The sequence below is a fragment of the Gopherus flavomarginatus genome, chromosome 15 (genome assembly GCF_025201925.1).
Source record: "Gopherus flavomarginatus isolate rGopFla2 chromosome 15, rGopFla2.mat.asm, whole genome shotgun sequence".
Taxonomy (NCBI): Eukaryota; Metazoa; Chordata; order Testudines; family Testudinidae; genus Gopherus; species Gopherus flavomarginatus.
The window spans coordinates 25558806-25585339 of record NC_066631.1 but is presented as its reverse complement, the minus strand read 5'-3'; the positions used below and the strand labels follow the sequence as shown (position 1 = coordinate 25585339).

The window sequence follows — 26534 nt, the reverse complement described above, 5'->3', positions numbered from 1 at the left end:
TATTAACAATGAATTGGCTGTTGTAGTGCTTGCCTCTGTCTCATATCTTTAAGCAAGCTGTGAAAATGGTTAACCCTTAGATGCCTGTTGTCTTCTACTCCATCCAGTGAAAGCTCAGGAGGATGGATATGTATATGTCCACAGTCTTACCACCATCAATATATATTTTGTGTGCAAACTACTTTGGGGCTTTGAATTAGGTGTAGGAACAGCACAGAGTTCCTTCTCTTCTCTCCCTAATAGAGAAGCCAAAAATGCGTGCAGGTTCCCTCGTTCTGAAAGAGCTTCTCCCTCTGCAGCTTGGGCTAGTGGCTAGAGCACAGATTTGGGAACTGGAACAAACCTGTGCTTGATTATACCACTGGCTCACTGCGACCTTGGACAAATCACTCTTCACTTCTGTTCCTCAGTTTCTCCTTCCTGTAAACCTCTAACCATACCTACCTGCCTTGTTCGTAATTGGTAGTTGGATGCTACTGCATTGAAATGCAGCAATAAAGCCAGTGGGACACCAAGAATGGAGTTTTCTGCTTTCCTATTGGCTATTGTACTGTCTTTCAGCAGTTAGACCAGTATCATGAGCAGAATACTACCTCACAGTAACATGCAGTTTGGCTTTAGCATGTTATGTAGAAGGATCCCAAACACACACGCCCCTGGAAAATGTTGATAGTCTAATGGCTTCATAACTGTTTCAGGGATTCCTTGAGTTGGGGTCAAATTGTCCTATGTACTAACTTGTATAAATACAAGCTGCCTAAAAAGGCTGGGTCTAGTTTTGAACACTTCTTTTAAAAACCAAAGATTTGGCTTTTTCAGTCAATTTCCCCAGCCGCAGAGCCTGCTCATACTGTATTAGGAACCAGTTTTTAAATGAGGAATTGTAGGCAGTTTAAGCTAATGGACCTCAATTGTATGTGTTCTAGCCTGGTCCCATGTACCTTGTAATAAACTGGCCTGGAATTCTGCAGCAAGACTGGAAGTAACATGGCAGCTTTGGGTGATCACATGGAAGTGAATACACTCATGAGGGAATCAAGTAACGCAATAGTACAGCATTCCTTATTTATATACACCATTTATGCCTGTCAAATATCACCATACTGTATGGTCTTGTGTTGAAATGCAATAGCATTGCAGATAGTGGCCATGGTATGCTGGAGGACTTGGCTGAAGGAAAGGTAATGTTTGGGGAATTTGGCAGCTGGTAAGGGGTGGAAGGTGGATTGGGACCATGGGGGAAATGTTCTAGATGTATTCTATTGCTAAAATTCAATGTGAACGATATTAACATTTAAGTGGCAATGATGAGGATTTGGTGTCAATATCCCATTGAAATGAATGGGAGAGCTAACATCTGTGAGCAGTTTCAGGCTCAAGGCAGATACTCTGGTATCAGCTCCTTTAACTAAGGACTAGATGGAGATGGAGCTGGTGGTGGTGAACTGGTCAGTTCCACAGATGCAGGTGGTTCGAGGCTTTGAGACTGCCCATCTACTTCCTGCATGGGCTTATTGCAACCTCTCTATTGTTCTGAACACTGCATTGTCTCCCCATTCCTTACCGGATCCACTTCAGATGGCCTGGAGTCTATCTTTAGTGGTCCAGACCTCTCCCTGAGGGGCTGCCCTCTTTCATTTAACTCACTGTGGAGATGCCTACTTTCCTCGGGAATGCTGAAGCTGTCAGTTTTCTCAATAGCTATCCCTCCTGTGCAGAGCTAGCGTATAAAACTCAGAACCTGAGTCGATCTGACTACCTTTTCCCTGCCCCCCCCCCCCCGCCCAGCTCACCTAAGTTGCTATCCTAATAGCAGCATGCCTCTACTGAATTAGAAATGTTCATGAACACTCCCTCAAGTAACAGTAAGGCATGGTGGAGTACACAGACCTTTGTGGCAGAGTTGTGCTTTAATTTTGTTAGCACCAGCTGCTGATACGGTGGCTGTGTTACAAATAGAGTAAGACTATTTTTGGAGGTGTAGACTTCTTCATACTTGATAGAATCTCAGTTTAATGAGCCCTCAGACCCAGAAGGGTTATACAAGAAGCATCCCCAATGTTGGGGTGTAATAATGTTCTGAAGATAGCAAACCTCTGTGACAATTCTCTGCAATGGATGGGTATCCCATCTAGACAAATCTTTCCAAGTTAGGCATCTTCGATATTGCTTTACTAACATTGTTACTTGTGAACAGATTTGAAAATGACTCTGCTGGTTTTCCACCTTCTGTGCAGCCATATTAACCAGCATTCTTTGTTACTAAGTATAAATATACTATATACATCAACTGACCTATATTCTGCCTACTGCTAGCATATAGAAGGGAATCAAAGAAGATCTAAGATTATATTTTTTAGTCTTTCAGTTTTTCCTACTATTTACATGTCTAATCAGCCTCAGATCTAATGCTCTTAAAAGAGCTGTTGTCTTTCTAGATGTTAGTACAAACCTCAGAGATACTGATTATCTCCCCTACACCTACCTTCCATCTGTTTGACCTAAATGCATTTAGTAGTGGATTGCAGCTAGATAGGAAAGCTAATTATCTTATCTGTTCTGTATATGCAGCTCATTTAGGGTCTGCTTTTTTTAAATCAGTGATTATTTCCCCAAAACTAGAATTCTCTCAATTTTTAGTGTTTTCATTCCCATTCAGTACCTATGAGGAGTCAGTGTTGAATGTGCTAAAGCTCAAGAATATATTTATTGCCTCTGAAAGGTTCCAGTACTAATTGAAGTCCTATAGGTCCACTGAGCAGGATGAACATAAGTAGTAACAGTGTTAATACTCTGCTACAACTTGCTTTACTTTTGACCTGAAGGATCACCCCTAGCCATGACAGTTCTATATCCATGGTCTAGCCAATTCTTGGCTTGTGAGTCTACCGCTAAAGGTGTCAGTTACTCCCAGTTATAGTAGTCTCGGTGGTAGGCATTAGGCTGCTGAACAGAGGACATCAAACTAATTTAATACAAACCACAAGACAGCCACCACCTGGGCAACTTCCAGTTTGCTTCAGCTTCTGGGTTGCTTTAAGATATGGATATTTCTAGTGTCAGATCACTGCACAACAAAACACACTTTAAATTTAAATGTAAATATATTTTTCTGTCTTGGTAATTAGTTTTATGAACACTTCTTTTGTAGATAGCGTAACTCGAGCAAAATGTCAGCAAGATCGTTCTAGCCTTTGAAAATCCCCTAGCCCAGGCAATGAGATGTGAGTTGAAAAACTAATATTCTTTCTTCCATAGGCTGTCTTGGTGTGGTTCTTCAAAAGACTGAAAATTGCTGTACAAAAAAAGGTTTATTCCATACCCTATCTGCCTGGATATGTCTGGGGGAAGTCTGCCATCCTTTACAAGAGGAGAAAACATTTATTCCTTAATACAAACATTGTAAGAAATGTTATTTAAAAAAGCAAAATCTGGAAGTATTATACAAATACACGTTCTTGACATGTGGCCTGTTCTCTACAGTGAAACTGATGCTTTTCCTTCAAATGCTTCTTTATATGCTGCAACTTTTGGAGTAGAAGTGGCTAAATTCTCATTCATATTCGTTTTCCATATTTAAAAGAGAACCTAGAGCAAAAAGAGGAGGGGGGTGTAAGTGTCTTACAAAAAGGAAAGGCTACAACCACCAGCTGAGCCTGTCCTGCTAACACACTGGGCTGCTCTCAGGAGCTATAAGCCCAGGGCTTGAGCAGGCTCCCGCTGCGTATAGCCACTTGAATCCCATCACAAACAAACCTTGGGGGATAGTCTGTACGCTGTAAGAATGTGAAGATTCTTAGTGTACTCAGAGGGGAGGCAATGGCCTCCTACAGCATAGGAGAGCTTAATAATTAGCTTTGAAAGACTGGCAATTTTTGGACCAAGAAGGCAAAATCCAAGGCCATAAATAAATACCATGCAATTTCATATGTCCCCAGGCTGAGACTGTAACTGAGGGCTTGTTTGTGTAGCAAGGATTACTTGGAAAGTCTTTGGCCTCATAGGGTGCTTTTCACAGGCACGGGGCAAAATCACTTCTCCCTTTGCTGCTGGCTAGTATGTGAAGCAACCAGCACCGTCCAGTGAATGGCTTATACGGCTGGTATGCAGGAGAACTGGGTTCGCTCCCTGTGTCATGCTGTTACCTCAGGCAAGTCACTTCATCTGTGCCTCAGTTTCCTTCTCTCTAAAATTCTGATGCCCACCTTTATAAACCACTTTTGAGTTCTACATCTAAAGGGTGCTATAGAAGTTTTAAGTTTTTACTGTTATTTTGATGCAGTGTATCAGGGCTGCTGCACTGATATAAAGTGGTCTGAGACGTAGTTTCCTCTAGGAATATGAAACAGTGAGAACTGAAAGCCGGGCCATGTCATTTAAGTGGTAATTTCCCTCTAATCTTGCAAGAAGTATTCAAGGATTTGACCTGGAACCATTCTTAAGAAACCCTTTCCTCCTACAGGCACTGCTACTAGTTAAAGAGATTGTGTCCAATGCCTTTTAGTTAACACTGTTTACACAAAGCATTCATCCTGTCTGTGTCTAATTCAGACTATCCCTGTCATGAAATTAACTCGCATAAAAGTTAGCTGCTTCAGTTATTATTTTTACCATCTTATCAGAGAGGAGGTATGCCAAGCTGCAATTTGAACCAGTCAGCCTCCGACACCAAAGCAAAAGCACTCACAGTTGAGCTTATGAGATCATTGTCACTATTTCTAATGCTTGTGCCATCTTTCCAGGCCTCCTGTCACTAGTGTCCATTGCAATATGTGTTACAAAAAGAGTTAACTGTCCTTGTTATCAATGGAAGGTATTGTCTTTCAGTAGTCTGGAAACACTACAATGTAAGAATCTGGGTATTACCATAGCACCTTGATACCTTACTGTGCTAGGTGTCGTACAAATACACAGTCAAAGATAGTTCCTACACTGAAGAGCTTACAGCCTAAATAGACAAGGCAAACAAAAGGTGGGAAAGGAAGTAGAAGCACAGAAAGGTGAAGTGATTTGCCCAAGGTCCAAATGCAAGTCAATAGCAGAGCTGGAAACAGAACCCAGGCTGCTGAACTCCCCAGGCAGTTCACTATCCACCAGCCCATACTGTATCTCAGTGGTAGACTTCTGATGCTACCAAATTCTGGTTGGCTTCAGGAGGAGGTTTGCCAGCTTCGGGATTCCAACGACAGCCCTTAATTTTTATAATGGAGAAGGGGGGTGTTTGTGAGAGGAGAACAAGTATCCAATCAAGTCAGCCCACCACGATAAAGTGCTGCAAGAGAAGTGACAATACTTACAGACGCTTTATGATTGTTGTCTCTTCGTTAGATTTGCTTGAGCCAGAAGAACTGCAGACAGTGGATTCCTTTTCCATTGGCCCAGCTTGGTCCTCCTTCTGTGAAATGGTGCCACTAGCAAACGAGGGAGATGGGAATTTTGTTTTTAATCTGGGCTACACCTCTCCCCCCCACACACCTCCACTGTGCATATTGAACCCTTTCTTAATTCTGGCAGCATGTGGCATCTGAGCACATGATGTCAAAATACCCTGCTAACATTTGCAACACTGTCACATTTGCTGGCTGTGGTGTCTTTGCACCCTTCTTTTGTGTGTAGGAATGTTGTACTAGTTTTAGTTTGTGAAAAAATGCTACTAGGAACTGTTCTGTGCTGGTCTGTAAATCTAGGGCATGCACAATGCAGTCAACATTACGGCTTTATTAATGTAGGCCCCGATTCAGAAAGCTCTTAACTTGTGCTCATGTCCCACTGAAGTCAAGTTGTAAGTACTTTCCTGATAGGAGCTCAAATTTCTCTGGACACAGCTAACCTGGACTAATGCTAATAGTGAATCACTCTTAGTTTAATTGTGTACAGTAATGTAGCTTAGATGTAATGCAGTTATAACCGTGTCGGCCCCAGGATATTAGAGAGACAATGTGGGTGAGGTAATATTTTTTATTGGACCAACTTCTGTTGGTGAGAGAGAGAAGCTTTCGAGCCACATGGACCTGTTTCCCAGACTTGAAGATGAGCTCTGTGTGGCTTGAAAACTTGTCTCTTGCACCAACAGAAGTTGGTCCAATAACAGATATTACCTCACACACCTCATCTCTCTAATTTAGTTTAGAATATTTTGATAAGAACTCCACTGATAATTGTTAGAAGCTTAAATAGCTACAGATGGAGTGTTATGTAACGATTTAATATTCAGTGAGAACTGATTTTAATCCCATGTTGCATTTGTAAAGCCCCTTCCATCCAAAGATCTCAAAGCACTACATTCCAAGCTTGGTTATACTGGTGCAGAGCCAGGGTACCTCCAGCACAGTCACTCAGATTTACAAAGGTGTAACAGCAGATTCTGGCCTGAATCAATGAGGTCCACAAGACCCCTGTGAGGTAGATAAGTGTCACCTTCCCCGTGTTACTGGAAATGTTCACTGCGCTATAGCTGCACCAGTGCAAACCCCTACTCTAAACAGGCAAAGCTACAATTTGAACCAAGGCTACTTCCCCTACTTGGGACTGGGATAAGCTTCACCAGTGCAAGCCCTGACTACAAGCATTGCTGGCCTGTATTAGGGCTTTGTACACCCAGGCAGAGGGTGCTTAGTTCTACACCTTCACAGCTATCACTGCACTGACCTAGCCTGATTCTCTTTCTCTTGAGATCTGAGGGTACCAAAGCCCACAAGATGCAGATAAGCAATGCTGTTCAACGTGGGCATTGACACATACTCCTTTAAAAATACCCGAGACAAACTGACGTCTTTAATAATACACTATCCAGCCACTAAAACATTCTCTGTGAATCTTAAATTTAGGATGTGAAGTTTTGTGCTATACACGTGCTATATAGCCATGTATATAGAAGTATACTCATGAAATTCTAAAACACAATTTTTATTTAAAAGGTCTCATATTTATACTACTTTGTTTTATATCTGATGCCTTCAGTCAGGTTTTTCAGCACCCTGGGCACTTTGTTAGGAGGTTACCATGTAAATCAAATTATTATTTTTCCTCTGATTCACTTGGATTGAAATCCATGATTGACAATGCAGGTTGGTAATTAGAGCCCCCCAGCTCATGATCCACTTATGAATTAAACATTCACATGGTTAATTTGTAACTTGGATTCCAATGAGCTGTGTTAGGCAACTGGAGACTCAAGGGCCAATGGAGCCATTAATGTGTGACTGAGCTAACTTCGTGTCAACTGAGCTGGGGGAGTGGGTCCTTAACTGCATTGCAGGCAAAACTGCTGTTTGAGTTGGCAGGTCTGAAACTAGCTTCTCAGCTATAACTTGCATTATGCATGCCTGTTATGAAAGCGTACTCAGGATGGATTTATTATGATTTGTATTATGGTATCACAGGGGGGTCTCAACTGAGACCAGGGCCCCATTGTGCCAGGCACTTTACAAAGGGCTTGTCTACACTACCCGCCGGATTGGTGCCTGTCCCAAACAGCTTATAGTTTAATTAGTCATGCCAGACAAAGGGTGGGAGGTGAAAACAGAACCAAAGAGAGGTGATGTGATTTGCCCCAAATCACACAACAGATCAGTGGCAGTGCCAGGAACAGAATCCAGGTCATCTGAATCAGGGCCCACCCTAGACCAAATGGTGCCCCAGGTGAGGAGCATCTTCAGCGCCCCCCTTTTGTTAACTTTGAATATCTTATTTTTTGTTACATTTTTAGCTCATTTTGCGACTTTGATGCATGATTTATCCCTGTCAAATAAGACAATAAATGTGCATGCTAGGATCTGTAAATCTGTATTTATTCATGCCATATATAAGCAAATATGGAATACCTGAGGCATGTTACTTCAAACATTCTATGTTCCCTTTTGTCACTAACAACAAAAAGAGCACCCCGAGCCCAGTGCCCCCACCCCCGCCGCCTGGCACTCCAGGCAGTCACCTGGGTCACCTACCCTGAACTGAATCGTTATCCCTGGGTGAGTTTTTTGTAGTATGTGCCTTACTCAGTCTTTAGCTGGGGGGTCCAACAAAACATGCACTTTCATCCTGAACAATGCTAAAGTGCTTTACAGCTATACATACAGCATCACTGAAATGCACACATCTCTGAGATGACGGGTGGTAAATAAACTAGCATGCATCAGTCTGCACAACAGGAGAAGGGAAATTTTAACTAAGGCCAGCACGGAAACCTCTTATGGCAAGTGGCATAGGATACCTACATCCTGGTTTTCATCAAAATGCATGTGTGCAATTACTATGATTGCATGCGCCAATGAGGTACTTGCACTCACACATGGCCGGCCAGTCATACCTACACACTGGATTTGTGTGCCCAAATTCCTACTTTGCACACACAGTTGAAGTAACTGCCTGCGATGTCGATGTGTGCAATTACACGTGTTTTTAACTCACACAGAGCAGGCAGAACTTCAGTTTTAAGGTTGATTTATATAAAAAATTCCTTTTGAAACCCTATTCCCTGACCCTTGCTGCTTGTCTGTTTAGCCTTACACTGTAAGCTTTTAGTGGCCAGGATGTTCCTTCTTTTTTATTAATAATAATATATATTGTGATGGGGCCAACCAAGAATAAGGTCCATTGTGCTAGGTGCTCTATAACCACAGAGCCCCAATGAGTTTCCAGTCTTGTATACCGGGACACTGCCTAGCACATTGTGGGTGCTACAGCATATAACATAAAACATATAACAACACTAATCTCCCCTGAAATGATCCCCACATCATAAACAGGTGTGATAAACAGGGGCTCTTTGCTGACTGGATGACCTAGTGATCTACCTCTTATAGCACTGTAGCTCCTCTTGTGCAATAATCAGTTGTGCTTTCAGCTGGTTACGTTCCTGCAGCACATCTCTCAACTCCTGCAACGTGAACCGTGGACGATTTGGATCTGTGAGATCTATTATCATTTTGTCTGGTCCAAGGCTCAGCTGTAGAACAAAGGGCAACAGTTTAAAAACCAAACAACAGTAAGGACGCCACATGCCCAGATAACCCCCGAGCAGCTGTCAGGCTGTACCTTAGACAAGGAATCAGCTTTATCAATCAATAGTAATTTCCATGATTTATAGATATTACAATCTTGATCTTTCATAATTATTTGTATTTCAGTAGCGCCTGTGGGCCCCACTGTGCCAGGCGCTGTATGCACATATTAATACAGTCCCCACCCCAAAGAGAGTTTACCTCTAAACTTGCAAAGGAAGTGCTGTTATCCCCATTGTCACAGACAGGAACTGAGGTCCAGAGAAATTAAGGGACTTGCCTGTGGTTGCAGATAGAATTTGAGCAGAGCTGAGAACTGAACCTAGCTTTCCTGAGTCCCAGCTGAGCGCCTAAACCACAAGGTCATTCCTCCTCTGATACACCTAATTTGCACAAACACAAGGATTTCACATGTGTGCAAATGGCTAATTAGGTGCGTTTGTGTGAGCAATTGTATGTAAAAGACACACATGCAATTGTACATCTATACTACGTGAAAATCAGGGCCTGGATATCTGAACTTCTCTTTCAGCATATTGACTCTGTCCAGACAAAATCATGCCCTGTACCTACAGTACTACAGACATTGTACTGTAATATTGTAGGTTGTTGAGCCAGAGCCGGTCTCCGCTCGGGCAACTGGGTCAGGAACTTGTACAGGGATGAAAAGTAAACTTCTCCAATAGGGCCTGTCCACACAATGGTTTGAATCATGCTAGCAAAAGTGTTTTCCAGTGTGTGGTGCTAGAATGGCCTCCCAGTGGACAGGGATTTTTGATGTTGAGAATTCTGCTAGCCTCAAACTGCCTACGCTCAGGAGGTTGCCCACAGCAGTTTCTCAACAGGCCAAATTGATGGAGATGCTCCGCTGAACATCACTAGTGTAAAGTGTAGTTAATAAAACCCCACACCTCCACAATAAGCAGATCAGTTACTGAGGATGCACCTGCCCTTATACTTACCTGCTCTGCATTCCCTCGGGGAACCTCCTTTCTCAGTCCCTCCACCTCCTTTTTGAGATTGTCTCTTTCCATCTTCAGCTCCTCCACAGTCAGGTTACTCTCATTCACCAAAGCTTCCAGCATTTCCAGAATCCTCACTATCTTGAACTGCAACTGGGCAACCCTGATGGGCACCTCCCCCTGGGGCTCGCTGCTTATTTTCAGGATCTCCCTGCCCACCAGGTAGGAAATGTCATAGACATCCTCTGCCGTCAGCTGGAAGGGGCTCTTCTCAAAGGCACTTTCAGGGCCAGGCTCCTCCTTCTCTTCTCCCTCCTCTTGGTGCTGATGATCCTGCATGGCAAGCCCCAGTGGACAGTTTGGAGAGAGCTGGTTCCAGACCTGCTGCTGCAGTTGTCGCCTGCTTCGGCTGCCACACTCAGCAACTTCCGTCCTCCTCTTCTGTGAAACTTGTTAACCTGTGACCAAGTCCCCTCTGCCTCCAGGGGAAGCTCCTGGGGGCCAATCAGATAACCAGGCTGGGAGGCTGGGGTGGGGCTAAAAGAGTAACAATGTAGCCATGTGGGAAGTGAGGCCGGCACGGCACAGCTTCCCTTCTAGCTGCAGTGGCCTCTACTCTCATTCTTAGGCAGTGTCCAGGAGACACAGCTTGGCTGCAGGGTGATAGGCTGTGGGCGTGTGTTTCATTGCTGGTTGTGCAGACAAAACTACCCAGCAGACTCAGTCTCTGTCGCAAGAGGCTGGCATGGGAGTGATCTGTGGTGAAGTAATGGGTGGGAGGCTTTTGCAGGCAGGCAGGATAGATGCTGCGAGGGCAGCTGGAGACATTTCCCATTGCATTTTGCAAGAAGAACTATGACAAAGCAAGCCCTGGCCGGGGTGACGCGTCTGCCCTCCCTGGGTAAAGGTTGCAGTTTCCATGGAGACGCCTCAGGAGGGGGAGGGACTCTGAAACACTCTTGGGTAGGGCTAGTTCCCCACCCACACGCTTCAGGAGGTAGGGGCCCCTTATCACAGAACCAAATATTCAGCTCAGTCTCCAAAAGCAGGGGCCACAGCTGCCCTTGGGATAAAAAAGTCCCCCCCGCGGCTTCGCATTGTGCACCCTCTCCGGTCACTACAACTCGATTCGGATCTGAAGGTGGTTTCCGTTCTCCGGATCCGCAGTTCTGCGGCAGCTCCGCCAGTGCCACAACTACGCCAGGCCGGGTTTTGCGGTGCTGCTCGCCCGCCCCGGCACTCCCCCCATGGCAACAACAACTGGGAGGGGCAGCGGCTCTGCTCCAGCGTCAGTGCACAACCCCTGTTGTCTTAGCCATTGCACGGGGGAATAAAAAGCAGCCGGGCTTGTTGGTTTGCAAGGAAGGATTCTGGCCAGGAATCCCTATTCCGGTTGGGGGTGGGTTACCGTGAATTGTAAAGGGTCTCAAAAACCCGGCAGGCTCCTGCAGCTCGCTGCCTCCCCGGAGCAAAGGACTCAGCTGCTGCAGCCTGCCCCCTCCAACGGAGAGCGGGTGTCAGCGAGCAATCCCGTCTGCAGCCCGCTCCCCTCCCCGGGGTGTCAGCGAGCAATCCCGTCTGCACCCCTCTTCCCTCCCCGGGGAGTCAGCGAGCAATCCCGTCTGCAGCCCGCTCCCCTCCCCGGGGAGTCAGCGAGCAATCCCGTCTGCAGCCCGCTCCCCTCCCCGGGGAGTCAGCGAGCAACCCCCTCTGCAGCCCGCTCCCCTCCCCGGAGAGTCAGCGAGCAATCCCGTCTGCACCCCCCTTCCCTCCCCGGGGAGTCAGCGAGCAATCCCGTTTGCAGCCCGCTCCCCTCCCCGGGGAGTCAGCGAGCAATCCCCTCTGCAGCCCGCTCCCCTCCCCGGGGAGTCAGCGAGCAATCCCCTCTGCAGCCCGCTCCCCTCCCCGGGGAGTCAGCGAGCAATCCCGTCTGCAGCCCGCTCCCCTCCCCGGGGAGTCAGCGAGCAATCCCCTCTGCAGCCCGCTCCCCTCCCCGGGGAGTCAGCGAGCAATCCCCTCTGCAGCCCGCTCCCCTCCCCGGGGAGTCAGCGAGCAATCCCGTCTGCAGCCCGCTCCCCTCCCCGGGGAGTCAGCGAGCAATCCCCTCTGCAGCCCGCTCCCCTCCCCGGGGAGTCAGCGAGCAATCCCCTCTGCAGCCCGCTCCCCTCCACCCGGGCGGAGGGTGAGGAAAGCAAACGCATCCGCCTTTCTGGAGCGCCGCATTCCGCGGGCTGGGCCCGGCCGGGAGCGCGCCGCCCTCGCACAATTCCCGCCCCCGGCCGCCGAGCTGCGCTTTGCACAAGTCTCCCCTCCCCGCGCGGGGCTTTGCTACGCGGAGGCGCCGGCGGTTGCGCGCGCGAATCGTCCCCTGCCGACGGGAAGCCGGGGCAGCAGCCGGGGGGCGGGGAGAAGCGCGGCCGGGCCGCGGCAGAGGAGAGGCGGTGAGCGGGCTGGGAACCCCGCTGTAAGCGGGCGGGCACGTGGCGGGGTGGGGCTCACTGTGCCCAGGCCCGGCCCCTGCAGGAAGCGGGTGTCGGGGTTTCTATGGCCGCCCCGGGTGGCTGGAGAGAGGGGCTGTTAGGGGAGGTTCAGCCCAAGAGCGGGGGGGGGGGGGAGTGTGCGAGGCCTGGGTGTGCTGGAAGGGCGGGGAGGGGTGTGCTGACTAATTTCGGGGACCCTGGCGGGAGTGGGTTGAGCGTCTCCCGGGTTCTTGGCAGCGCGAGACCCCGAGGGGAAAGCTGGGAAGGAGCCGAGCTGGCTGCTGGGTTGTGCACGCTGCAGCAGGCGAAGGCTGCAAAGCCCGGCTGGGGGCTGAGATGGGGTCAGAAACACGTGGTCTGTGGGCCCCCACCCCACACTGAGCGGCCTGTGGGAGGCATCCGGCCCCTTTCTACACTCTGTTAAAAACACCCAATACCAGAGCATCGGGAGGATGTTCCCCTAAAAGACATCCAGGTAATGCAACACTTCCTCCCACACCAGGAAGCAAATGCTCCCCACCTCCATAGTGAGTAAATCACTTTCCACAAGGGGCCGGAGCTTGGGGAAGTCTAGCTGAAAAGAGGATTCCAATGGAGTTTGTTTTAATTAATCTTATAAGGGATTCTTTGTCAGTTCTGCAAAGTCTAATTTTTTTTTTAGCGAGGATGCAGGATGTCTAGGGTTTTCTGTGCTCCTCACGGCCTATCCAGAAGGAGTGCTGGCAGATAAATCTGTGCTAAGAACTGAACTCTCTGTGTCCTAGTTTTCCCATCTGTAAAATAGGAATCAGCCTGCAGTGGAGTGTTGTATGTTCATTCATGTTTGTAAAGTGCTTTGAGATCCTGGGATGGAAAGTGCTATAGGCAAATGCCAAGTATCCTCATTAACTGCGTCTTCCAATTCACCTGTAGTGGTGAACATTTTTATACAGAATGTTAGCAGTGATGCTGGAGTGTGTTTGATGTTTGTGTTCCCTCTAGAAAATGAACGAGTGGGCGCCCATAGCGAAAGAGTATGACCCCCTTAAAGCAGGGAGCATTGATGGCACAGATGAAGAGCCCCATGACCGTGCCATATGGAGGGCCATGTTGGCACGGTACGTACCCAATAAGGGGGTTACGGGAGATCCCCACCTCACTCTGTTTGTATCAAGACTGAATTTACAAACCACAGAGGAGAAGCTGAAGGAAGCCTTTTCCAGGTATGGAGACATTAGGAAGATTCGTCTGGTTAGAGACTTGGTCACGGGTTTTTCCAAGGGCTATGCGTTTATAGAGTACAAAGAGGAACGCGCGCTCCTGAAAGCCCATAGAGATGCCAACAGGCTGGTTATTGACCAGCATGAGATATTTGTGGATTTCGAGCTGGAAAGGACCCTCAAAGGATGGATCCCTCGGAGACTTGGAGGTGGTTTTGGAGGCAAGAAGGAATCCGGGCAGCTGCGGTTTGGAGGGCGGGACAGGCCTTTCCGAAAGCCCATCAATTTGCCAACTATGAAAAGCGACTTCTATGGAGAGGGGCCAGTGGAGAAAAGAGAAAGGAGCTGGTCTCGTGAGGGAGTGAGGGACTGGAGAGCGAGGGACCGAGACTCCGAAAGGAATCGAGACAAGAGATGGCTGGAAAGGGAGCGATCATGGGCTTGGGGTGAAAGCAACCGGGAGAGAGAGCGGGATTCCAAAGAGGAAAGGAGCAGAGGAAGAGACCGGAAGGACAGAGAGAGAAAAGACAGGGAAAGAGACCGGAGCAGGGAGAGAGACCCTAAGAAGCAGAGAGATGATGACAAACATCGGTAGAAGAAAGTGCCTTTATTACAGATAAGATGAACACCCATGAACTGTGGGGAAGTTCACAGCCAGACCCCTCCAAAACGTACTGATTCATACAACCCTGAACTGTGGTCAGGTTCTAATCCAGGCCTGGGCCCGCCTCTGGCTTAAGAAAGCTATAGGAACAGATTCAAGCCATGGCTTTGCTGCGTGCTTCCAACCTGCAAGGAGCCCTGTGCTAATCTCCTGGAACTAGATCCTGAGCAGGTGTAAAGTTGGATAGAGCCACTGTCTTCAGCAAAGCTGCACCAGCCGAGCAGCTGACCCATTGTCTCTGGTTTATTGTCCTTCAGGTAATTTCTATGGTGGTTTTGCCAGAAAGAGGGGACAATGACTCCTGCAGTAACCTGTACCTGTGTTGAGTTGTGTATCTCTTATTTACAGAGCTTTTGTTCTCTGTCTCATGTATTATGTGGTATTTGCCCTTTCTTTGGTTTGATTCCCCACCCCCACTTTCTTAAATTTAAAATGTTCTTTGTGTGCAAGCAAATCTTCCTGTGGGTGTATTCTAACCATGTGGTGACTGTCTCCTTTCCTTCTGGAGGTCAGGACTGTAGCAGGATTCCTTAACATGGTTCAATTATACAGGCAAGGACAACATCTCTTATAAACAGGAGAGAGCCCCAGTTCTGTTATGACATGATACCCCTTACTCAGTAGTTTACCTCTATAGATGGGCCCTTATACTGTGTTAGATTCAGCATAGCGCTCCCCAGCTCATGCAGCTTGGAACTGAGATTGCTGCAGCTGGCATTGGAATCGTAGTCCCAGACTTCCAGATATTGACAGGAGTCCTACAGGAAAAAGAGGAGAGCCAGAACCGGGCATTCGCAGCAAAAGTGTTAGAAGACAGATCTTAGGACACAGCCAGTTATTTTATTTGTTGCTCTTCAGAGGTTTTCTTTACGCAAAGTCTCACTAATGTGTTTTATAGAGTGGGGTGGAGGGGTAGCAGGATCTGGGAAATAACGAAAGCATTGGAAAGCACAGAGTATTGTATTTACTGCTCCTGATGGTATCGGGCTCTATGTAGTTCCATTTCTAAGAACATTAAGGAACCAGTAATCACTGTTTGCTGTGAGTTCTCTATTATACTTTGCTGCGGGGAGACCCAATGGAATGTACAAGTTGTATGTACCTATGAAAATAAAAATGAAATGTTTAAAAAATTTTTAACCACACGATACTTGTTGGCATTTTGTAAGGAACACCAGACTTACATATGTGCCTGTATTCATACCTAATTCAGTGGGATGTAAAATGAAATGTGTGCCCAGGCTTCTTGGCTATTCAGAGAATGGCTTCTTTGTATATGAGAGAGCCTGGTCCTTAAATATTCCTATATATGCCATGTGCTCATATGACAGACTGATGAAGTCACCTATTGAAGAAATATCTGTAAAACCATCATCTTTGGCCTTTGCAAATTTTTCACACAATATAAAATGAATAGGAGATGATTCAGCTGCTTGAGAGAGATGGGGATAGACATAATGTTTAGAAATAGTGTTTTTGACTGATGTTGGGTGCAATGGGGAAACATGCCTTAGTAATCTTTCTTTTAATGGAGAGCTGATTCCCTGCTTCATTCAGTCCTCCCCTTTAACTAGCAGAACTTGTATGTTCTAGACATAGAGATACATGAGGGCAGATTGCAGGTCACATAACTTCTCAGGTTAATTTCCAGCAGCCCTTGCGGCTATAGCACATCTTAATAAAGTCTATGGAGAGCTCACAATCAAAGCAAAGTGACCGGACTTTCATCTGTGTATTCCTTTGTTTCGAAACTCCTGCTCTAGCTTTCAGAATGATGTCCCTGGACCAGCCATTGGGACAGTTATGCAATGTAATACATTTTTTGGAAATGTTCTGGTTTCAAGGAAAATTTCATTGGGAAGGGTTCTCAGGTTCAGGATGGAATCACTGATCAAAACAAGGGAGAGTGCAACAAACACTGATTGCTCTGGGATGTGGGAGATCCAGATTCACGTCCCTGCCATGTAACCCTTTGTACCACCACAGCTGCTGTTGGGTGCTGCTCCCATATGGGTGCAAGAATGATGTAGTTTGTAATTTTGTTATTGTCCCTCCTTGTCTCCTGCTCCCTTTGCACCTCACTTGCTCTTTCTTGCCTAGAGAGCACAACTCTGAGGTTACGCCCACCCCAACTATTTTGCAAAGCAACAAAATGCTTTTCTGGGTCAGTCCGTCTCCCTTGACAGCTGAGCTGGCTATAACATGGTTAAAAGTTGTAATGGAGATGGAACCGAATCATGGTCCCCTAACAAGAGTAAAGCCCAGCGCATCCAGGATTTTCATCTGCTTCTGGGGATGAGAATGGTTGCTGGGTGCACTACAACTGTTAGGTGTAACTGACTGCCCCACCTCTGTTAAAAGTGTAGGGTAGATAAAGGCGTTTTGTGCTAGAATCTGTGTAGTTTTGCTTTTAGCGAGCTCAGCATATCCATGTTTATACTCCAGCCTAGATCTCCCTGTGCTTACTACTCAGTCTTGAGGCTAGTTCTCAAACTGTGGGTCGGGAGTCGGGACCCCAAAGTGGGTTGCGACCCCATGTAATGGGGTCACCAGGGCCACTTGCTGAAGCCAAAGCCCAAGCCCCACCACCCAAGGCTGAAGCTGAAGCTTGAGGGCTTCAGCCCAGGATGGAGGGGCTCAGACCCTCTTCCCTCCCCCCCCCCGGGGGTCATGTAGTAATTTTTGTTGTCAGAAGAGAATCGTGTCCTAGTGTAAATTAGGGCAGCCTAGGAGTCCTAATTTACGCCTAGCTGTCCAGGCAAGGGCCATTCTGGCAGCTGGGGATTGGCGTGGCTCAGGGACACCCAGCCAAGGGCTAGAATAGGAGTGACACAGGAGCTTCAACTCTGCTTCTGCATCAGCCAAGGATTTTCTTGCACAGTGAGAAGCCAGGAGGGGGGAGGGTTTGCACTGTGGTGGAGTCCAGCATCTGATCCATTATCTCCAAGTCCTTATTTCAGTGGTGAAAGTTTGTTTTAGAGGCAGGAACAATAGAAATCTGCTATAGTGGCTTCCCCTTCAAATCTGCACTATTCCCCCTCCAGGCTTTCCCCTCTAATGATCTGCCAGCCTCTCAGTTTAGTTCAAGGAGACTTTGTTTGCATGAGGAGCAATATAAGCTTTGTGAATGTGTAAAGAAAAGATAAACCCCTCAGCAATGTGCCAAATGAGTAGAACCCACTCAGGATCGCATTACACACTGTATTTCAACACCAGATAACCTATGACACTCACACACAGCAAAGTCCATCAGAAATATTTATTAGATTATTGAAGAGATTTACTGTTAGACCAAAGAAACCTCAAAGATTCTGCACAGTGAATACAAGACTGCTGTGCCTCTTACCTGGCTTTTAAAAGAAGAGCATTTACTTGAATCTGTCAAGAAGCTACATGGTAGATATTCAACCCTCTGCCAATTCCAAATGAGCAGCTCTTCCCCCAGTAACATCTTTTCAGATGACTGCTCTCCATCTGAGGGCGTTAGCTGAAAGCATGAGAAGCAGGAAGCCTGCCAAACAATCAGTGGGGCCACTGTAGGACTGAGGTGCTAAAGGAGCACTTAACACAAGGCTGTTGTGGAGAAACTAAATTAATTCTTTGCATCAGTCTTCACTGCAGAGGATGTAAGGAAGATTCCACAGCTGAGCCATTATCGTTAGGTGAAAAATCTGAGGAACCATCTCAGATTGAGGTGTCAGAGGTTTTGGAACAAGTTGATAAATTAAACAGTAATAAATCACCAGGACTAGATGGTATTCACCCAAGTGTGGCAGAAATAACAACTGTGGTACGTAACTTATCGCTTAAATCAGACTTTGCGCCAGATGACTGGCAAATAGGTAATGTGACACTGATTTTTAAAAAAGGCTCCAGAGGTGATCCTGGAAATTGTAGGCTGGTAAGCTAAACTTCAGTATCAGGCAAACTGGTTGAAACAATAGCAAAGAACAGAATTATCACACATAGATAACACAATATGTTGAGGAAGAGTCCACGCTGCCTTAGTAAAAGGAAATCATGCCTCACCAATCTATTAGAATTCTTTGGGTGGTCTACAAGCATGTGTACCAGGGTGATCTAGTTGATATAGTATACTTGGATTTTCAGAAAGCCTTTGACCAGGTCCCACACCAAAGGGTCGGTCTTAAGCAAAGTAAGCAGTCATGGGAAAAGAGTGGGGGTCCTTTCATGGATCACTAACAGGTTAAAAGATAGGAAACAAAAGGTAAGAATAAATGGCCAGTTTTCAGGAGGGAGAGAGGTAAATAGTGTGGTCCCTCAAGGGTCTGTACTGGGACCAGTGCTGTTCATCATATTCATAAATGATCTGGCAAAGGGGGTAATCAGTGAGGGTGGAAAAGTTTGCAGATTATACAAAATTATTCAAGATAGTGAAGTCCAAAACTGCCTGCAAAGAGTTACAAAGGGCTCTCACTAAATTGGGTCACTGGGAAACAAAATGGCAGATGAAATTAAATGTTAATAAATGCAAAGTAATACACACAATCTAACGGGGTCTAAATTAGCTGTTACTACCCAAGAAAGAATTCTTGGAGTCATCATGGATAGTTCTCTGAAAACATCCACTCAATGAGCAGTGGCGATCAAAAACAGAAAGTTAAGAACCATTGGGAAAGGCATAAATAAGACCAAAAAAGATCATAATGCCACACTAGAAATCCATGGTACACCCACACCTTAAATGCCATATGCAGTTCTGGTTGTCCCATCTCAACAAAAGATAAGTAGAGTTGAAAAAAGTACAGAAAAGGGCAACAAAAATGATTAGGGTTATGGAACAGCTTCCCCATGAAGAGAGATTAAAAATACGGGGGCTGTTCATCTTAGAAAAGAGATGACTAAGTAGGGACATGATATGAGGTCTGTAAAATCCGGAATGATGTAGAAAGTGAATAAGGAAGTGTTGTATACTCCTGCACATAACACAAGAACCAGAGGTCACCCAATGAAATTACTAGGTTTAAAACAAACAAGGAAGTAGTTCTTCACACAATGCAGTCAACCTATAGAACTCATTGTCATGGGATGTTTTAACTGCCAAAAGTATAACAGGGTTCAAAAAAGAATTAGATAAGTTCATGGAGGATAGACCTATCAATGGCTCTTATCCAAGACAGTCAGGGATGCAACCCCGTCTCTGGCTGTCCCTAAACGTCTGACTGCCAGAAGCTGGGATTGGTCAACGGGGGATGGATCACTTGATAAATTGCCCTGTTCTGTTCATTCCCTCTGAAGCATCTATCATTGGTCCCTGTTGGAAGACTGGATACTGGGCTAGATGGACCATTGGTCTGAATTGCTATCGCCAGTCTTATGTTCTCACTGTTTGTGGAGTCAGGAGTGAATTGGTTAATGTTATGTTTCAGTAGTAATTAGAATGCCAAGGTAGCAGCCCACAGAGATGAATGGGGGACATTCCAACTGCTTAGTGCTATTGTTTCAGATGGGCTGCAGCTTTGTCCTAACAATAGTGCGGTGGTGTCCACTCTGTGGGGCAAGCTTGACACACACAGCTAGAAACTTCCTCTTTAAGATAAGCACTTAGATACTGGGTTAAGTATTAGTTTATGTATTGCTATTGTGCCAGGTCACAGTTCTTAATCAGTTTTGAAAGTGGTTTGCTGATTCAGTTTGTAAACCTACTACATTTTTGCAGTGCTTAATATTGCTGTAGTGTTGTTAAAGTGCCAGACAAACTGTGCTATAAAGAGGATTTACAGGAACATCACAGTGAATTTCACAGCAGGATACAGTACAAACTTGGTTTATAAAGAGCAGCAATGGTCTGATGTGTTATCACCGTAATTGTCCAAAATAACTTATGCAAGTGCTGCCTCCAGCCTATGGCACTTCCCTACTAGGGGGAACTCCTAGCAGTTTGGAAAGCTGCTTTTTTTTTTCTGAAGTTGAGGAACAAAAGTATGATAGAGAGTAACATATTAAAGGGTCATTATCCAGATTTCATACGTCTTAAATGCATCATACAATACCAGTACCTTCCTGGTGTTATTTACATTTTCCCAACTTATCTTAGAAACTTGGGAAAGTATTATTGTTCCCATGTTTTGTGTAAGGGCCCATGCATAAGCAAAGTGTATGTCCAGTCCACGTTTTAAATAGGTAGTGGAGATACTTTCTATAGGTGTGGCTTCTCTTAAAAGATGAGAAATATAGGTCATAAGTTATTTGTGTCTAAATCTGGTTCTGTTTTCATAGCACTGCCTTCATAAAATGCTAGTGTTGGACAGTGCTATCAGCATCTCAAATATGGATGTGTTTCAAGTATCAGCCCCCTCTGCCTTTGGGAGTGAGCCTGCCAACCCAGACAGACAGATTCATGCTAGTGGGGCTTGTGCTAGTGTGCTAAAAATAGCAGCATGGGCATTGCAGTTCCAGTGGAGACTTGGGCTAGTCACTCCAGCTCACACCCAGCAGCTGGGGTGGGCTTCGCTTGAATGTCAGAGCTGCTGTCCAAGTAGCACAAGCCACCCTGCTATTTTTAGTGCACTAGGTTGAGCCCTGCCAGCACAAGTCATAAGAACATCTACCAGGGCTGGGAGGCTTGGTCCCAGCTGCAGTGTGGGCATAGTGTTACAAGCTAAAGAATAACCAACCAGTTATTGGAGTTGTATTACAGAACTAATCTGAGGGGTTCTTAAGGAACTGTGTACTTGATGTGACATGGTGGGAATGTGCAATATCAGGGTAGGTTTACACTTAAAACGCTGCATTGCTGCGGCGCTTCGGTGAAGATGCTACAACACCGACAGGAGAGCGTCTCCCACTGGCGTAGAGAGGCAGTAGCTATGTCCACGAGAGAAGCCCTGCTGTTGACGTAGCGCTGTCTACACAGGGAGTTAGGTTGCTACAACTGCATTACGCGGCAGTGTGGATTTTTCACACTCCTGAGTGATGTCGTTATATGGCTACAAGGTTGCAGAGTAGACCTGGCCTTGGCCTCATTTAGAACTGTTAACAGACTTCCGCCTGTAAGCGGTTTCTGCGGTGAGTGCACGTAGGTCCTTAACTGAAAAGCCCAACCCTTGCAGGGAACAATGTGAGGAACCTTGACCTTATCCTGTAGAGTGGAAAGGGCCCAAGATCATAGCACAATTCACTCCCATTTAGACTACAAAACAGAAGACCATTTGAACCATGATGTAACAGGTTTTCCAGCCCTGCTGAATTATAGATGGGTTCTAGTGGAGGGTCCCTGGCCTGTACTTAGAGGGGGACGGATAGCTCAGTGGTTTGAGCATTGGCCTGCTAAACCCAGGGTTGTGAGTTCAGTCCTTGAGGGGGCCACTTAGGGATCTGGGGCAAAAATCAGTACTTGGTCCTGCTAGTGAAGGCAGGGGGCTGGACTCAATGACCCAAGGTCCTTTCCAGTTCTAGGAGATATCCTATCTCCATAAATTTAAAAACAGTAGTATTAAACCAGCCTGTAAGTTCAGGAGACAAATTTGTAGTCACACTAGGCAAGAGTGTTTGACAAACTCTCTAAAACTTATTTTCTGCTTACAAGTTTCCTCACTGGTTCAGATCCAGCAGCATCAATACTGGGAGCTTTAGTATACACAGAATGTGGATTGCTGTCATAGTTTAGCACAGTGTCCTGTCCAAGCAAGTCTAACCACTATGCTGTTAAAATGGCAGCAGTAGCTACAGGTACTGCTAGGATTTTTTTTTTTTTAAATAATGTTACTCTAGAGCAGACAAGCCAATAAGCAAATATATGCAGATACATCTCACCCCTGGCAGAACTGTGCAGTGGTATGACTCTTTTTATAGTACAGCTGAGCCCATAAAATGGCTTAAACTCCATTGTAACAGAGAACAGCTCTCTCTCTGCTTCAACATAATGGACAAGGCCTCTCTCACATTAGGGGGATAATGTGTAGGACAGTTTGGGTAGCATGTCTCTCAGGGAGTGTGGCTCAGTGTGGTCTGGGTGGGCACCCATTCCAGTAACAGCTGTCTTACAGATGAATTTGCTAGTGGGTGTTTATGGCCACTACTCAGTTGGTCAAATACAGTTCAGTTGGGGATAGGCTTATATCACCAACTGAGTTTCTGATCAGACCTTCCCATAGCTCACCCATGTACAGAGCTGGGATTTTCATTATAGAGTTAGGCCCCACTGCTCCAAGCTGTTGCATGTAACCAGGTGTCCATACAGAGCACCCCTGCAGTATAACATGTGTTTGCTTAGGGAACAGCCTGCATGATTGGGGTTTTAGAGTCTATTGTCCCCACAGTCCCAATAGAAGTTTGAGGAGGGCTGGAGGTGAGATTGGGGGTTGAGACTGTCTCTGCAGAGAACAAAGGAATTAGCTGACTTAAAACCTCCACTATACTTGTGTTAAAATGGTTTTCAGATAGGGAATAAGAACTTGTATAAGTGCTGCCTGGGGCTTTGTTCAAAGCCTTTTGTGGGAAAGTGATCTATTTCCTGTACAGCAAAGGTCTGCCACTACCCAGAGAGAGGAGGGGTGGAGGGAAAAAGGGCATGGTACAAATAAGAAAACAACTGCAGAGTTTTTAGAATTCCTCTGTGTGAGCAATTCATTTTCTGTTAATACTGCATAACTCAGAGCAAAAGGCAAGGCACACTCACCTTGTACATCAGTATCTACATGCTTTAGGCACTATAAACGACAAGGAGAAATATACAATCACAGTCCCTCACAGCTGTTCCAGTTTCTGTATTTTTATCAGCTGAAGTTCCAAGAAGTTTATCTGCAACCTGTGAGTTTGACAGGATACAGCTGTGGTAGGACCTGCCCTGGAAATAGTGTATACACTGCAAATCTCTCTTTGAAAGTGTCATTAACAGAACTAAGAAAAATCCCCTCCTCCCCCCAACAAACATGGTATCAGAGTCTTCACCACTCAATATTGTACAATGCAACTAAACCTGTAATAATGGCACAGGGGGCTTTTTGGTTTAAAGAAGCTCGTGTTACTGTAGTTAATGCAAGAGTCCCACAGACTTGTTATTCAGCACAAAACTAGTTATCTAGAAGCTTTGATACCCGGGAGTATAAATAACCATTACTACAGAGCCTGGATTCTGTTTTCACAGAGCAGTCACCAAGTAAACACTGAGGAATCCCTTTGGGAAAGTATGTCTGAAACAACCGTCAACATGTGCCAGGCAGATAACCAAATCTGGCAGCTCCTCATTTTTTATGGAAGCTTCTTGTTACTAGAATATTCAGATCTATTGTGGTAAGCAACATGGCTTGGAGTGTTAATCACAGATGCTGAAGGGCCTCTTGGCCTTGTTCGGTGTAGGAGTCATCTTTGTTTGAATCTGCCCATTCGCCAAAAGTATCCTGGAAGTGAATGTTTTTCTGTGTCGTCTGCATGCGTTTTTTATCACGAGAGAAGAAACTAAACCTTCCAGAAAGTAAGAAAGACAAATTAGGACCTAGTGGTTTGGAGACACTTGAGATAACTGATACATGGTGCAACAAAACTTAAAGAGCAAAAAACTGTTTGCATCTGCAAAATGAAGGCAGCGAAGCCTGATGGAGCCTTTGTCAAACATTATTCAAGATGAAGTCACTGCCATCTCCAGCTGCTTTGTTACTGAAGCTTCAAAAAGAAGCTTTAAATGCCATGACCTACACACACGTGCAGTCTTAGTTTGGGTGTATTAGTTATTTAAAAAAAAAAACACACCACAACAACAAAACAAAAGGATTAGTTTCATGCCATAAACAAAATAAATTAGCATAGTGTCTTTTTGGCATGAAAATGCTACGATATGCTTTTAAGTAGAAAGAGAAAAAATTGGGGAGGGGGGGAAGAGAAGGAAATAAGTATAAGAACTCACTAAAAATTTAGAGAAATGTTTAAAGTGCATACTTTTAATACCTTAGGCCCAGTTCCAGCACACACCTAAAGTGTTTGCAGGATCAGAGTCTTAACACATTAAGTGTGCATATCGTTTACCCACAGAGGGTGTAGTGCTAAGTTAATAGTGTGCATGAACTGATAAGTCATTTTAATAAGCCTGTGAACCACAATTAAATGCAAAGCTGATACTACATAAAATAAAATCAGTTATTAGTCTTCCTTGTTTGTATGGCAGAGACGTTACCAGCTTAAGCAAAATAATTTATTATAGTGAACCATATATTTAAAAAAATGCAAAAGGTGTTCATGCAATGTTAAAATGTAATTAATGTCTGTTGGGAAATGCAAAAGTTAAGGTACCATCTTCAGCATTAACCACACTGCATATCCTTCCATTTTATGGTGCTCTGTTTTAGGACTTTTTGCTCTGTTTGTATAGTACCTAGCACAATGGGGTCCTGGTCTACGAATGGAGTCCTTAGGTTCTACTGCAATACAAATAACAACATAAGTACTACATTAAGCTACTTTTAAGTACAGGATAGAAACTACTATGACATGAGTGCAGTTCAAGCAAGTTAATGTTGCTGCTGGGACCTGAATGTTTGCATTTCCTAACTTTTTGATTTTAAGTCTGCAGCCTTAACATTGCAGTGTCTTGCATTTAATTTCCGGTTTGTTCTAAGAAAGTATATGTCAGCACTACCCTGCCACCGTCACCCCAGAGCTTGTAACTTCATTATACTGCATCTGTTTCTGGTTGGTTGTTTTTTGTTTCTAAAGGCCAGATTCCGCTGGCATAAGTGCACTGCTAACTAGGGCTTTCCCCTGTGCATATTTGTTCCTGCATGTTCAAATGTTCATAACTAACATTTTTCAAGTTTAGTAAAGTACACTCTTCATTGAGGACAGCTGTATTTACATGCTAAGTGTCAAGGGTCAAAAGGTCAGCCATTTGAGTTACTCTCAAATTATGATGTAGGAAAATGGCTATTTTATATATTAACAATTTATTCTAAATCTCGCTGAAGAGATTTTGGTGAACTTAAGAGTGTCATTGTTGGGCCAAGAAAGCATGGAAATTCTCAGTCCAGAAGTTGAACGTTTAGAAAGATAACAAGTTTCTGTGTGGGAAGGGAAGGAATTTAGAATGAAAACTATTTTGCAGCCTTCGGTATAGTGGTCACTTCACATGACCACCATGATAATCAAAATTCAACCAGAACTTGCATTAGCAGTAGTCAGTGCCCTCTTTTGATAGCCAAGAATATAGTTGTAGAACTTGTTTTAAGTGCATATAATCTGGATAGTTTGGAGCACACAATAGGAGACCAAAATCCACAGATGACATGTACTCAGACATGTAAATGACAGCCTATAAGTAAAGTAAACACTAAGTTAGCACAGATATTGGCCATTATATTCTGTAGAATTAATTTGTAGCAGGTCAATAAAATTAGTTTTTAAAAAGCACTTGTCATGATAGATATGAAACAAAACAGATTTAGTAAGCAAAATTAGATGTCGAATAAAATGCTCTTATTGAATTAATTTCTTAATGGGTAATGGACAAATTGGTTTAGCATGGTAACAGTAAGACAAAAGCGATAGAACAGAATATTCAAGACTGAGTATTTAAATACTGAAGTGAATATGTACTGATTGATCATTCTGATTGGCAGCTTTTGAGTTTGTGATCCTATAATCAGCCAATGGGAATGCAACCAGCAGTTTATATTAAAATACATGAGGGTCATGCAAAAAACAAAACAAAAAACCAAAACCAAAAAAGAACCCACAAAAAAAACACAGTATGAAACATTTACAAAAAATTCCTACAAGGGACACAAGTCTTCTTATTGGCTGCAATGTGGGATCATCTGGAATCAATCCAGCTGCTACCATGGGCATTATGGCTGTAAAGATCCTGGTCAGAAAAGTACAGGCACAGAGATAAGACTGGAGTAATAAATAAAAGACATTCCATAAAAGACAGGTAAACAAGATACATAGGGTTACTTTGAATTATCACACATGGGAGTAGTTAGAGGGAGGGAGAGAGAGAAGTGTATCTGCATCACCCAAGACAGCTGCTCACTGGCACTTCTGTGTTAGATAAATTAGTACAGTACTTAAAATTTGGTTTTTATGCCATCTTAAAAATATTCATAACTGAGAGGTCAAATTTCTGCTGTGATGCAGCACATAGCCTTCATGTAACTTCACCAAGGGATTATAATCTCTAGCAATGCAGAGCATAAGAATACATTTGTTTTTCCAGTCACAGGTTTGTAAAAGAAGCAGGCACATACATAATGGTGAAGTGAAGAATGAGGGTG

The 26534-nt window shown here is 44.9% G+C and overlaps 3 protein-coding genes across 7 annotated transcripts in view; 1 reads left to right on the top strand and 2 right to left on the bottom strand.

Annotated features, from left to right (window-relative positions):
- Positions 1–3085: 3085 nt before the first annotated feature.
- RILPL2 (Rab interacting lysosomal protein like 2) lies at positions 3086–12197 on the bottom strand. 2 transcript variants are annotated; one of them, XM_050923563.1, is made up of 5 exons: positions 11725–12197; positions 9965–11455; positions 8796–8947; positions 5298–5411; positions 3086–3588 (listed from the first exon to the last, which is right to left on the bottom strand). In XM_050923563.1, exons 2-5 carry the CDS (start codon positions 10301–10303, stop codon positions 3558–3560), a joined length of 636 nt encoding a protein of 211 aa, XP_050779520.1. In that variant the 5' UTR covers positions 10304–11455; positions 11725–12197; the 3' UTR covers positions 3086–3557. The 2 variants fall into 2 exon arrangements, with proteins under 2 accessions (XP_050779520.1, XP_050779519.1); XM_050923562.1 differs by lacking the exon at positions 11725–12197 and adding an exon at positions 11549–11685.
- Positions 12198–12674: 477 nt separating this feature from the next.
- Positions 12675–15452, top strand: SNRNP35 (small nuclear ribonucleoprotein U11/U12 subunit 35). The gene has a single exon (XM_050923554.1). The coding sequence runs from the start codon at positions 13429–13431 to the stop codon at positions 14236–14238; it is 810 nt and encodes a 269-aa protein (XP_050779511.1). The 5' UTR covers positions 12675–13428; the 3' UTR covers positions 14239–15452.
- A 7414-nt stretch (positions 15453–22866) lies between these two features.
- The window catches only part of RILPL1 (Rab interacting lysosomal protein like 1), a 35134-nt gene continuing 31466 nt past the window's right edge, over positions 22867–26534 (bottom strand). The window contains exons 7-9 of one of the 4 annotated variants that reach the window (XM_050923531.1): positions 26035–26122; positions 24638–24683; positions 23636–23733 (exon numbers count right to left, since the gene is read on the bottom strand). In XM_050923531.1, the coding sequence (XP_050779488.1) occupies positions 24681–24683; positions 26035–26122 (91 nt within the window). In that variant the 3' untranslated portion in view covers positions 23636–23733; positions 24638–24680. Of the gene's footprint in view, positions 23734–24637; positions 24684–26034; positions 26123–26534 lie in introns of all 4 variants that reach the window. The other 3 variants (XM_050923530.1, XM_050923533.1, XM_050923529.1) reach the window with 3 other exon arrangements.

Bases quoted from the DNA above. Each gene is read 5' to 3' on its own strand.
- SNRNP35 (XM_050923554.1), top strand. From the start codon at position 13,429: ATGAACGAGTGGGCGCCCATAGCGAAAGAGTATGACCCCCTTAAAGCA.
- RILPL2 (XM_050923563.1), bottom strand. From the start codon at position 10,303: ATGCAGGATCATCAGCACCAAGAGGAGGGAGAAGAGAAGGAGGAGCCT. The intron at 8,948-9,964 runs GTAAGTATAAGG...TTTGTTCTACAG, and splicing joins CCCGAGGGAATGCAGAGCAG to CTGAGCCTTGGACCAGACAA. The intron at 5,412-8,795 runs GTAGATCACTAG...CTCGTTTGCTAG, and splicing joins GAGCTACAGTGCTATAAGAG to TGGCACCATTTCACAGAAGG.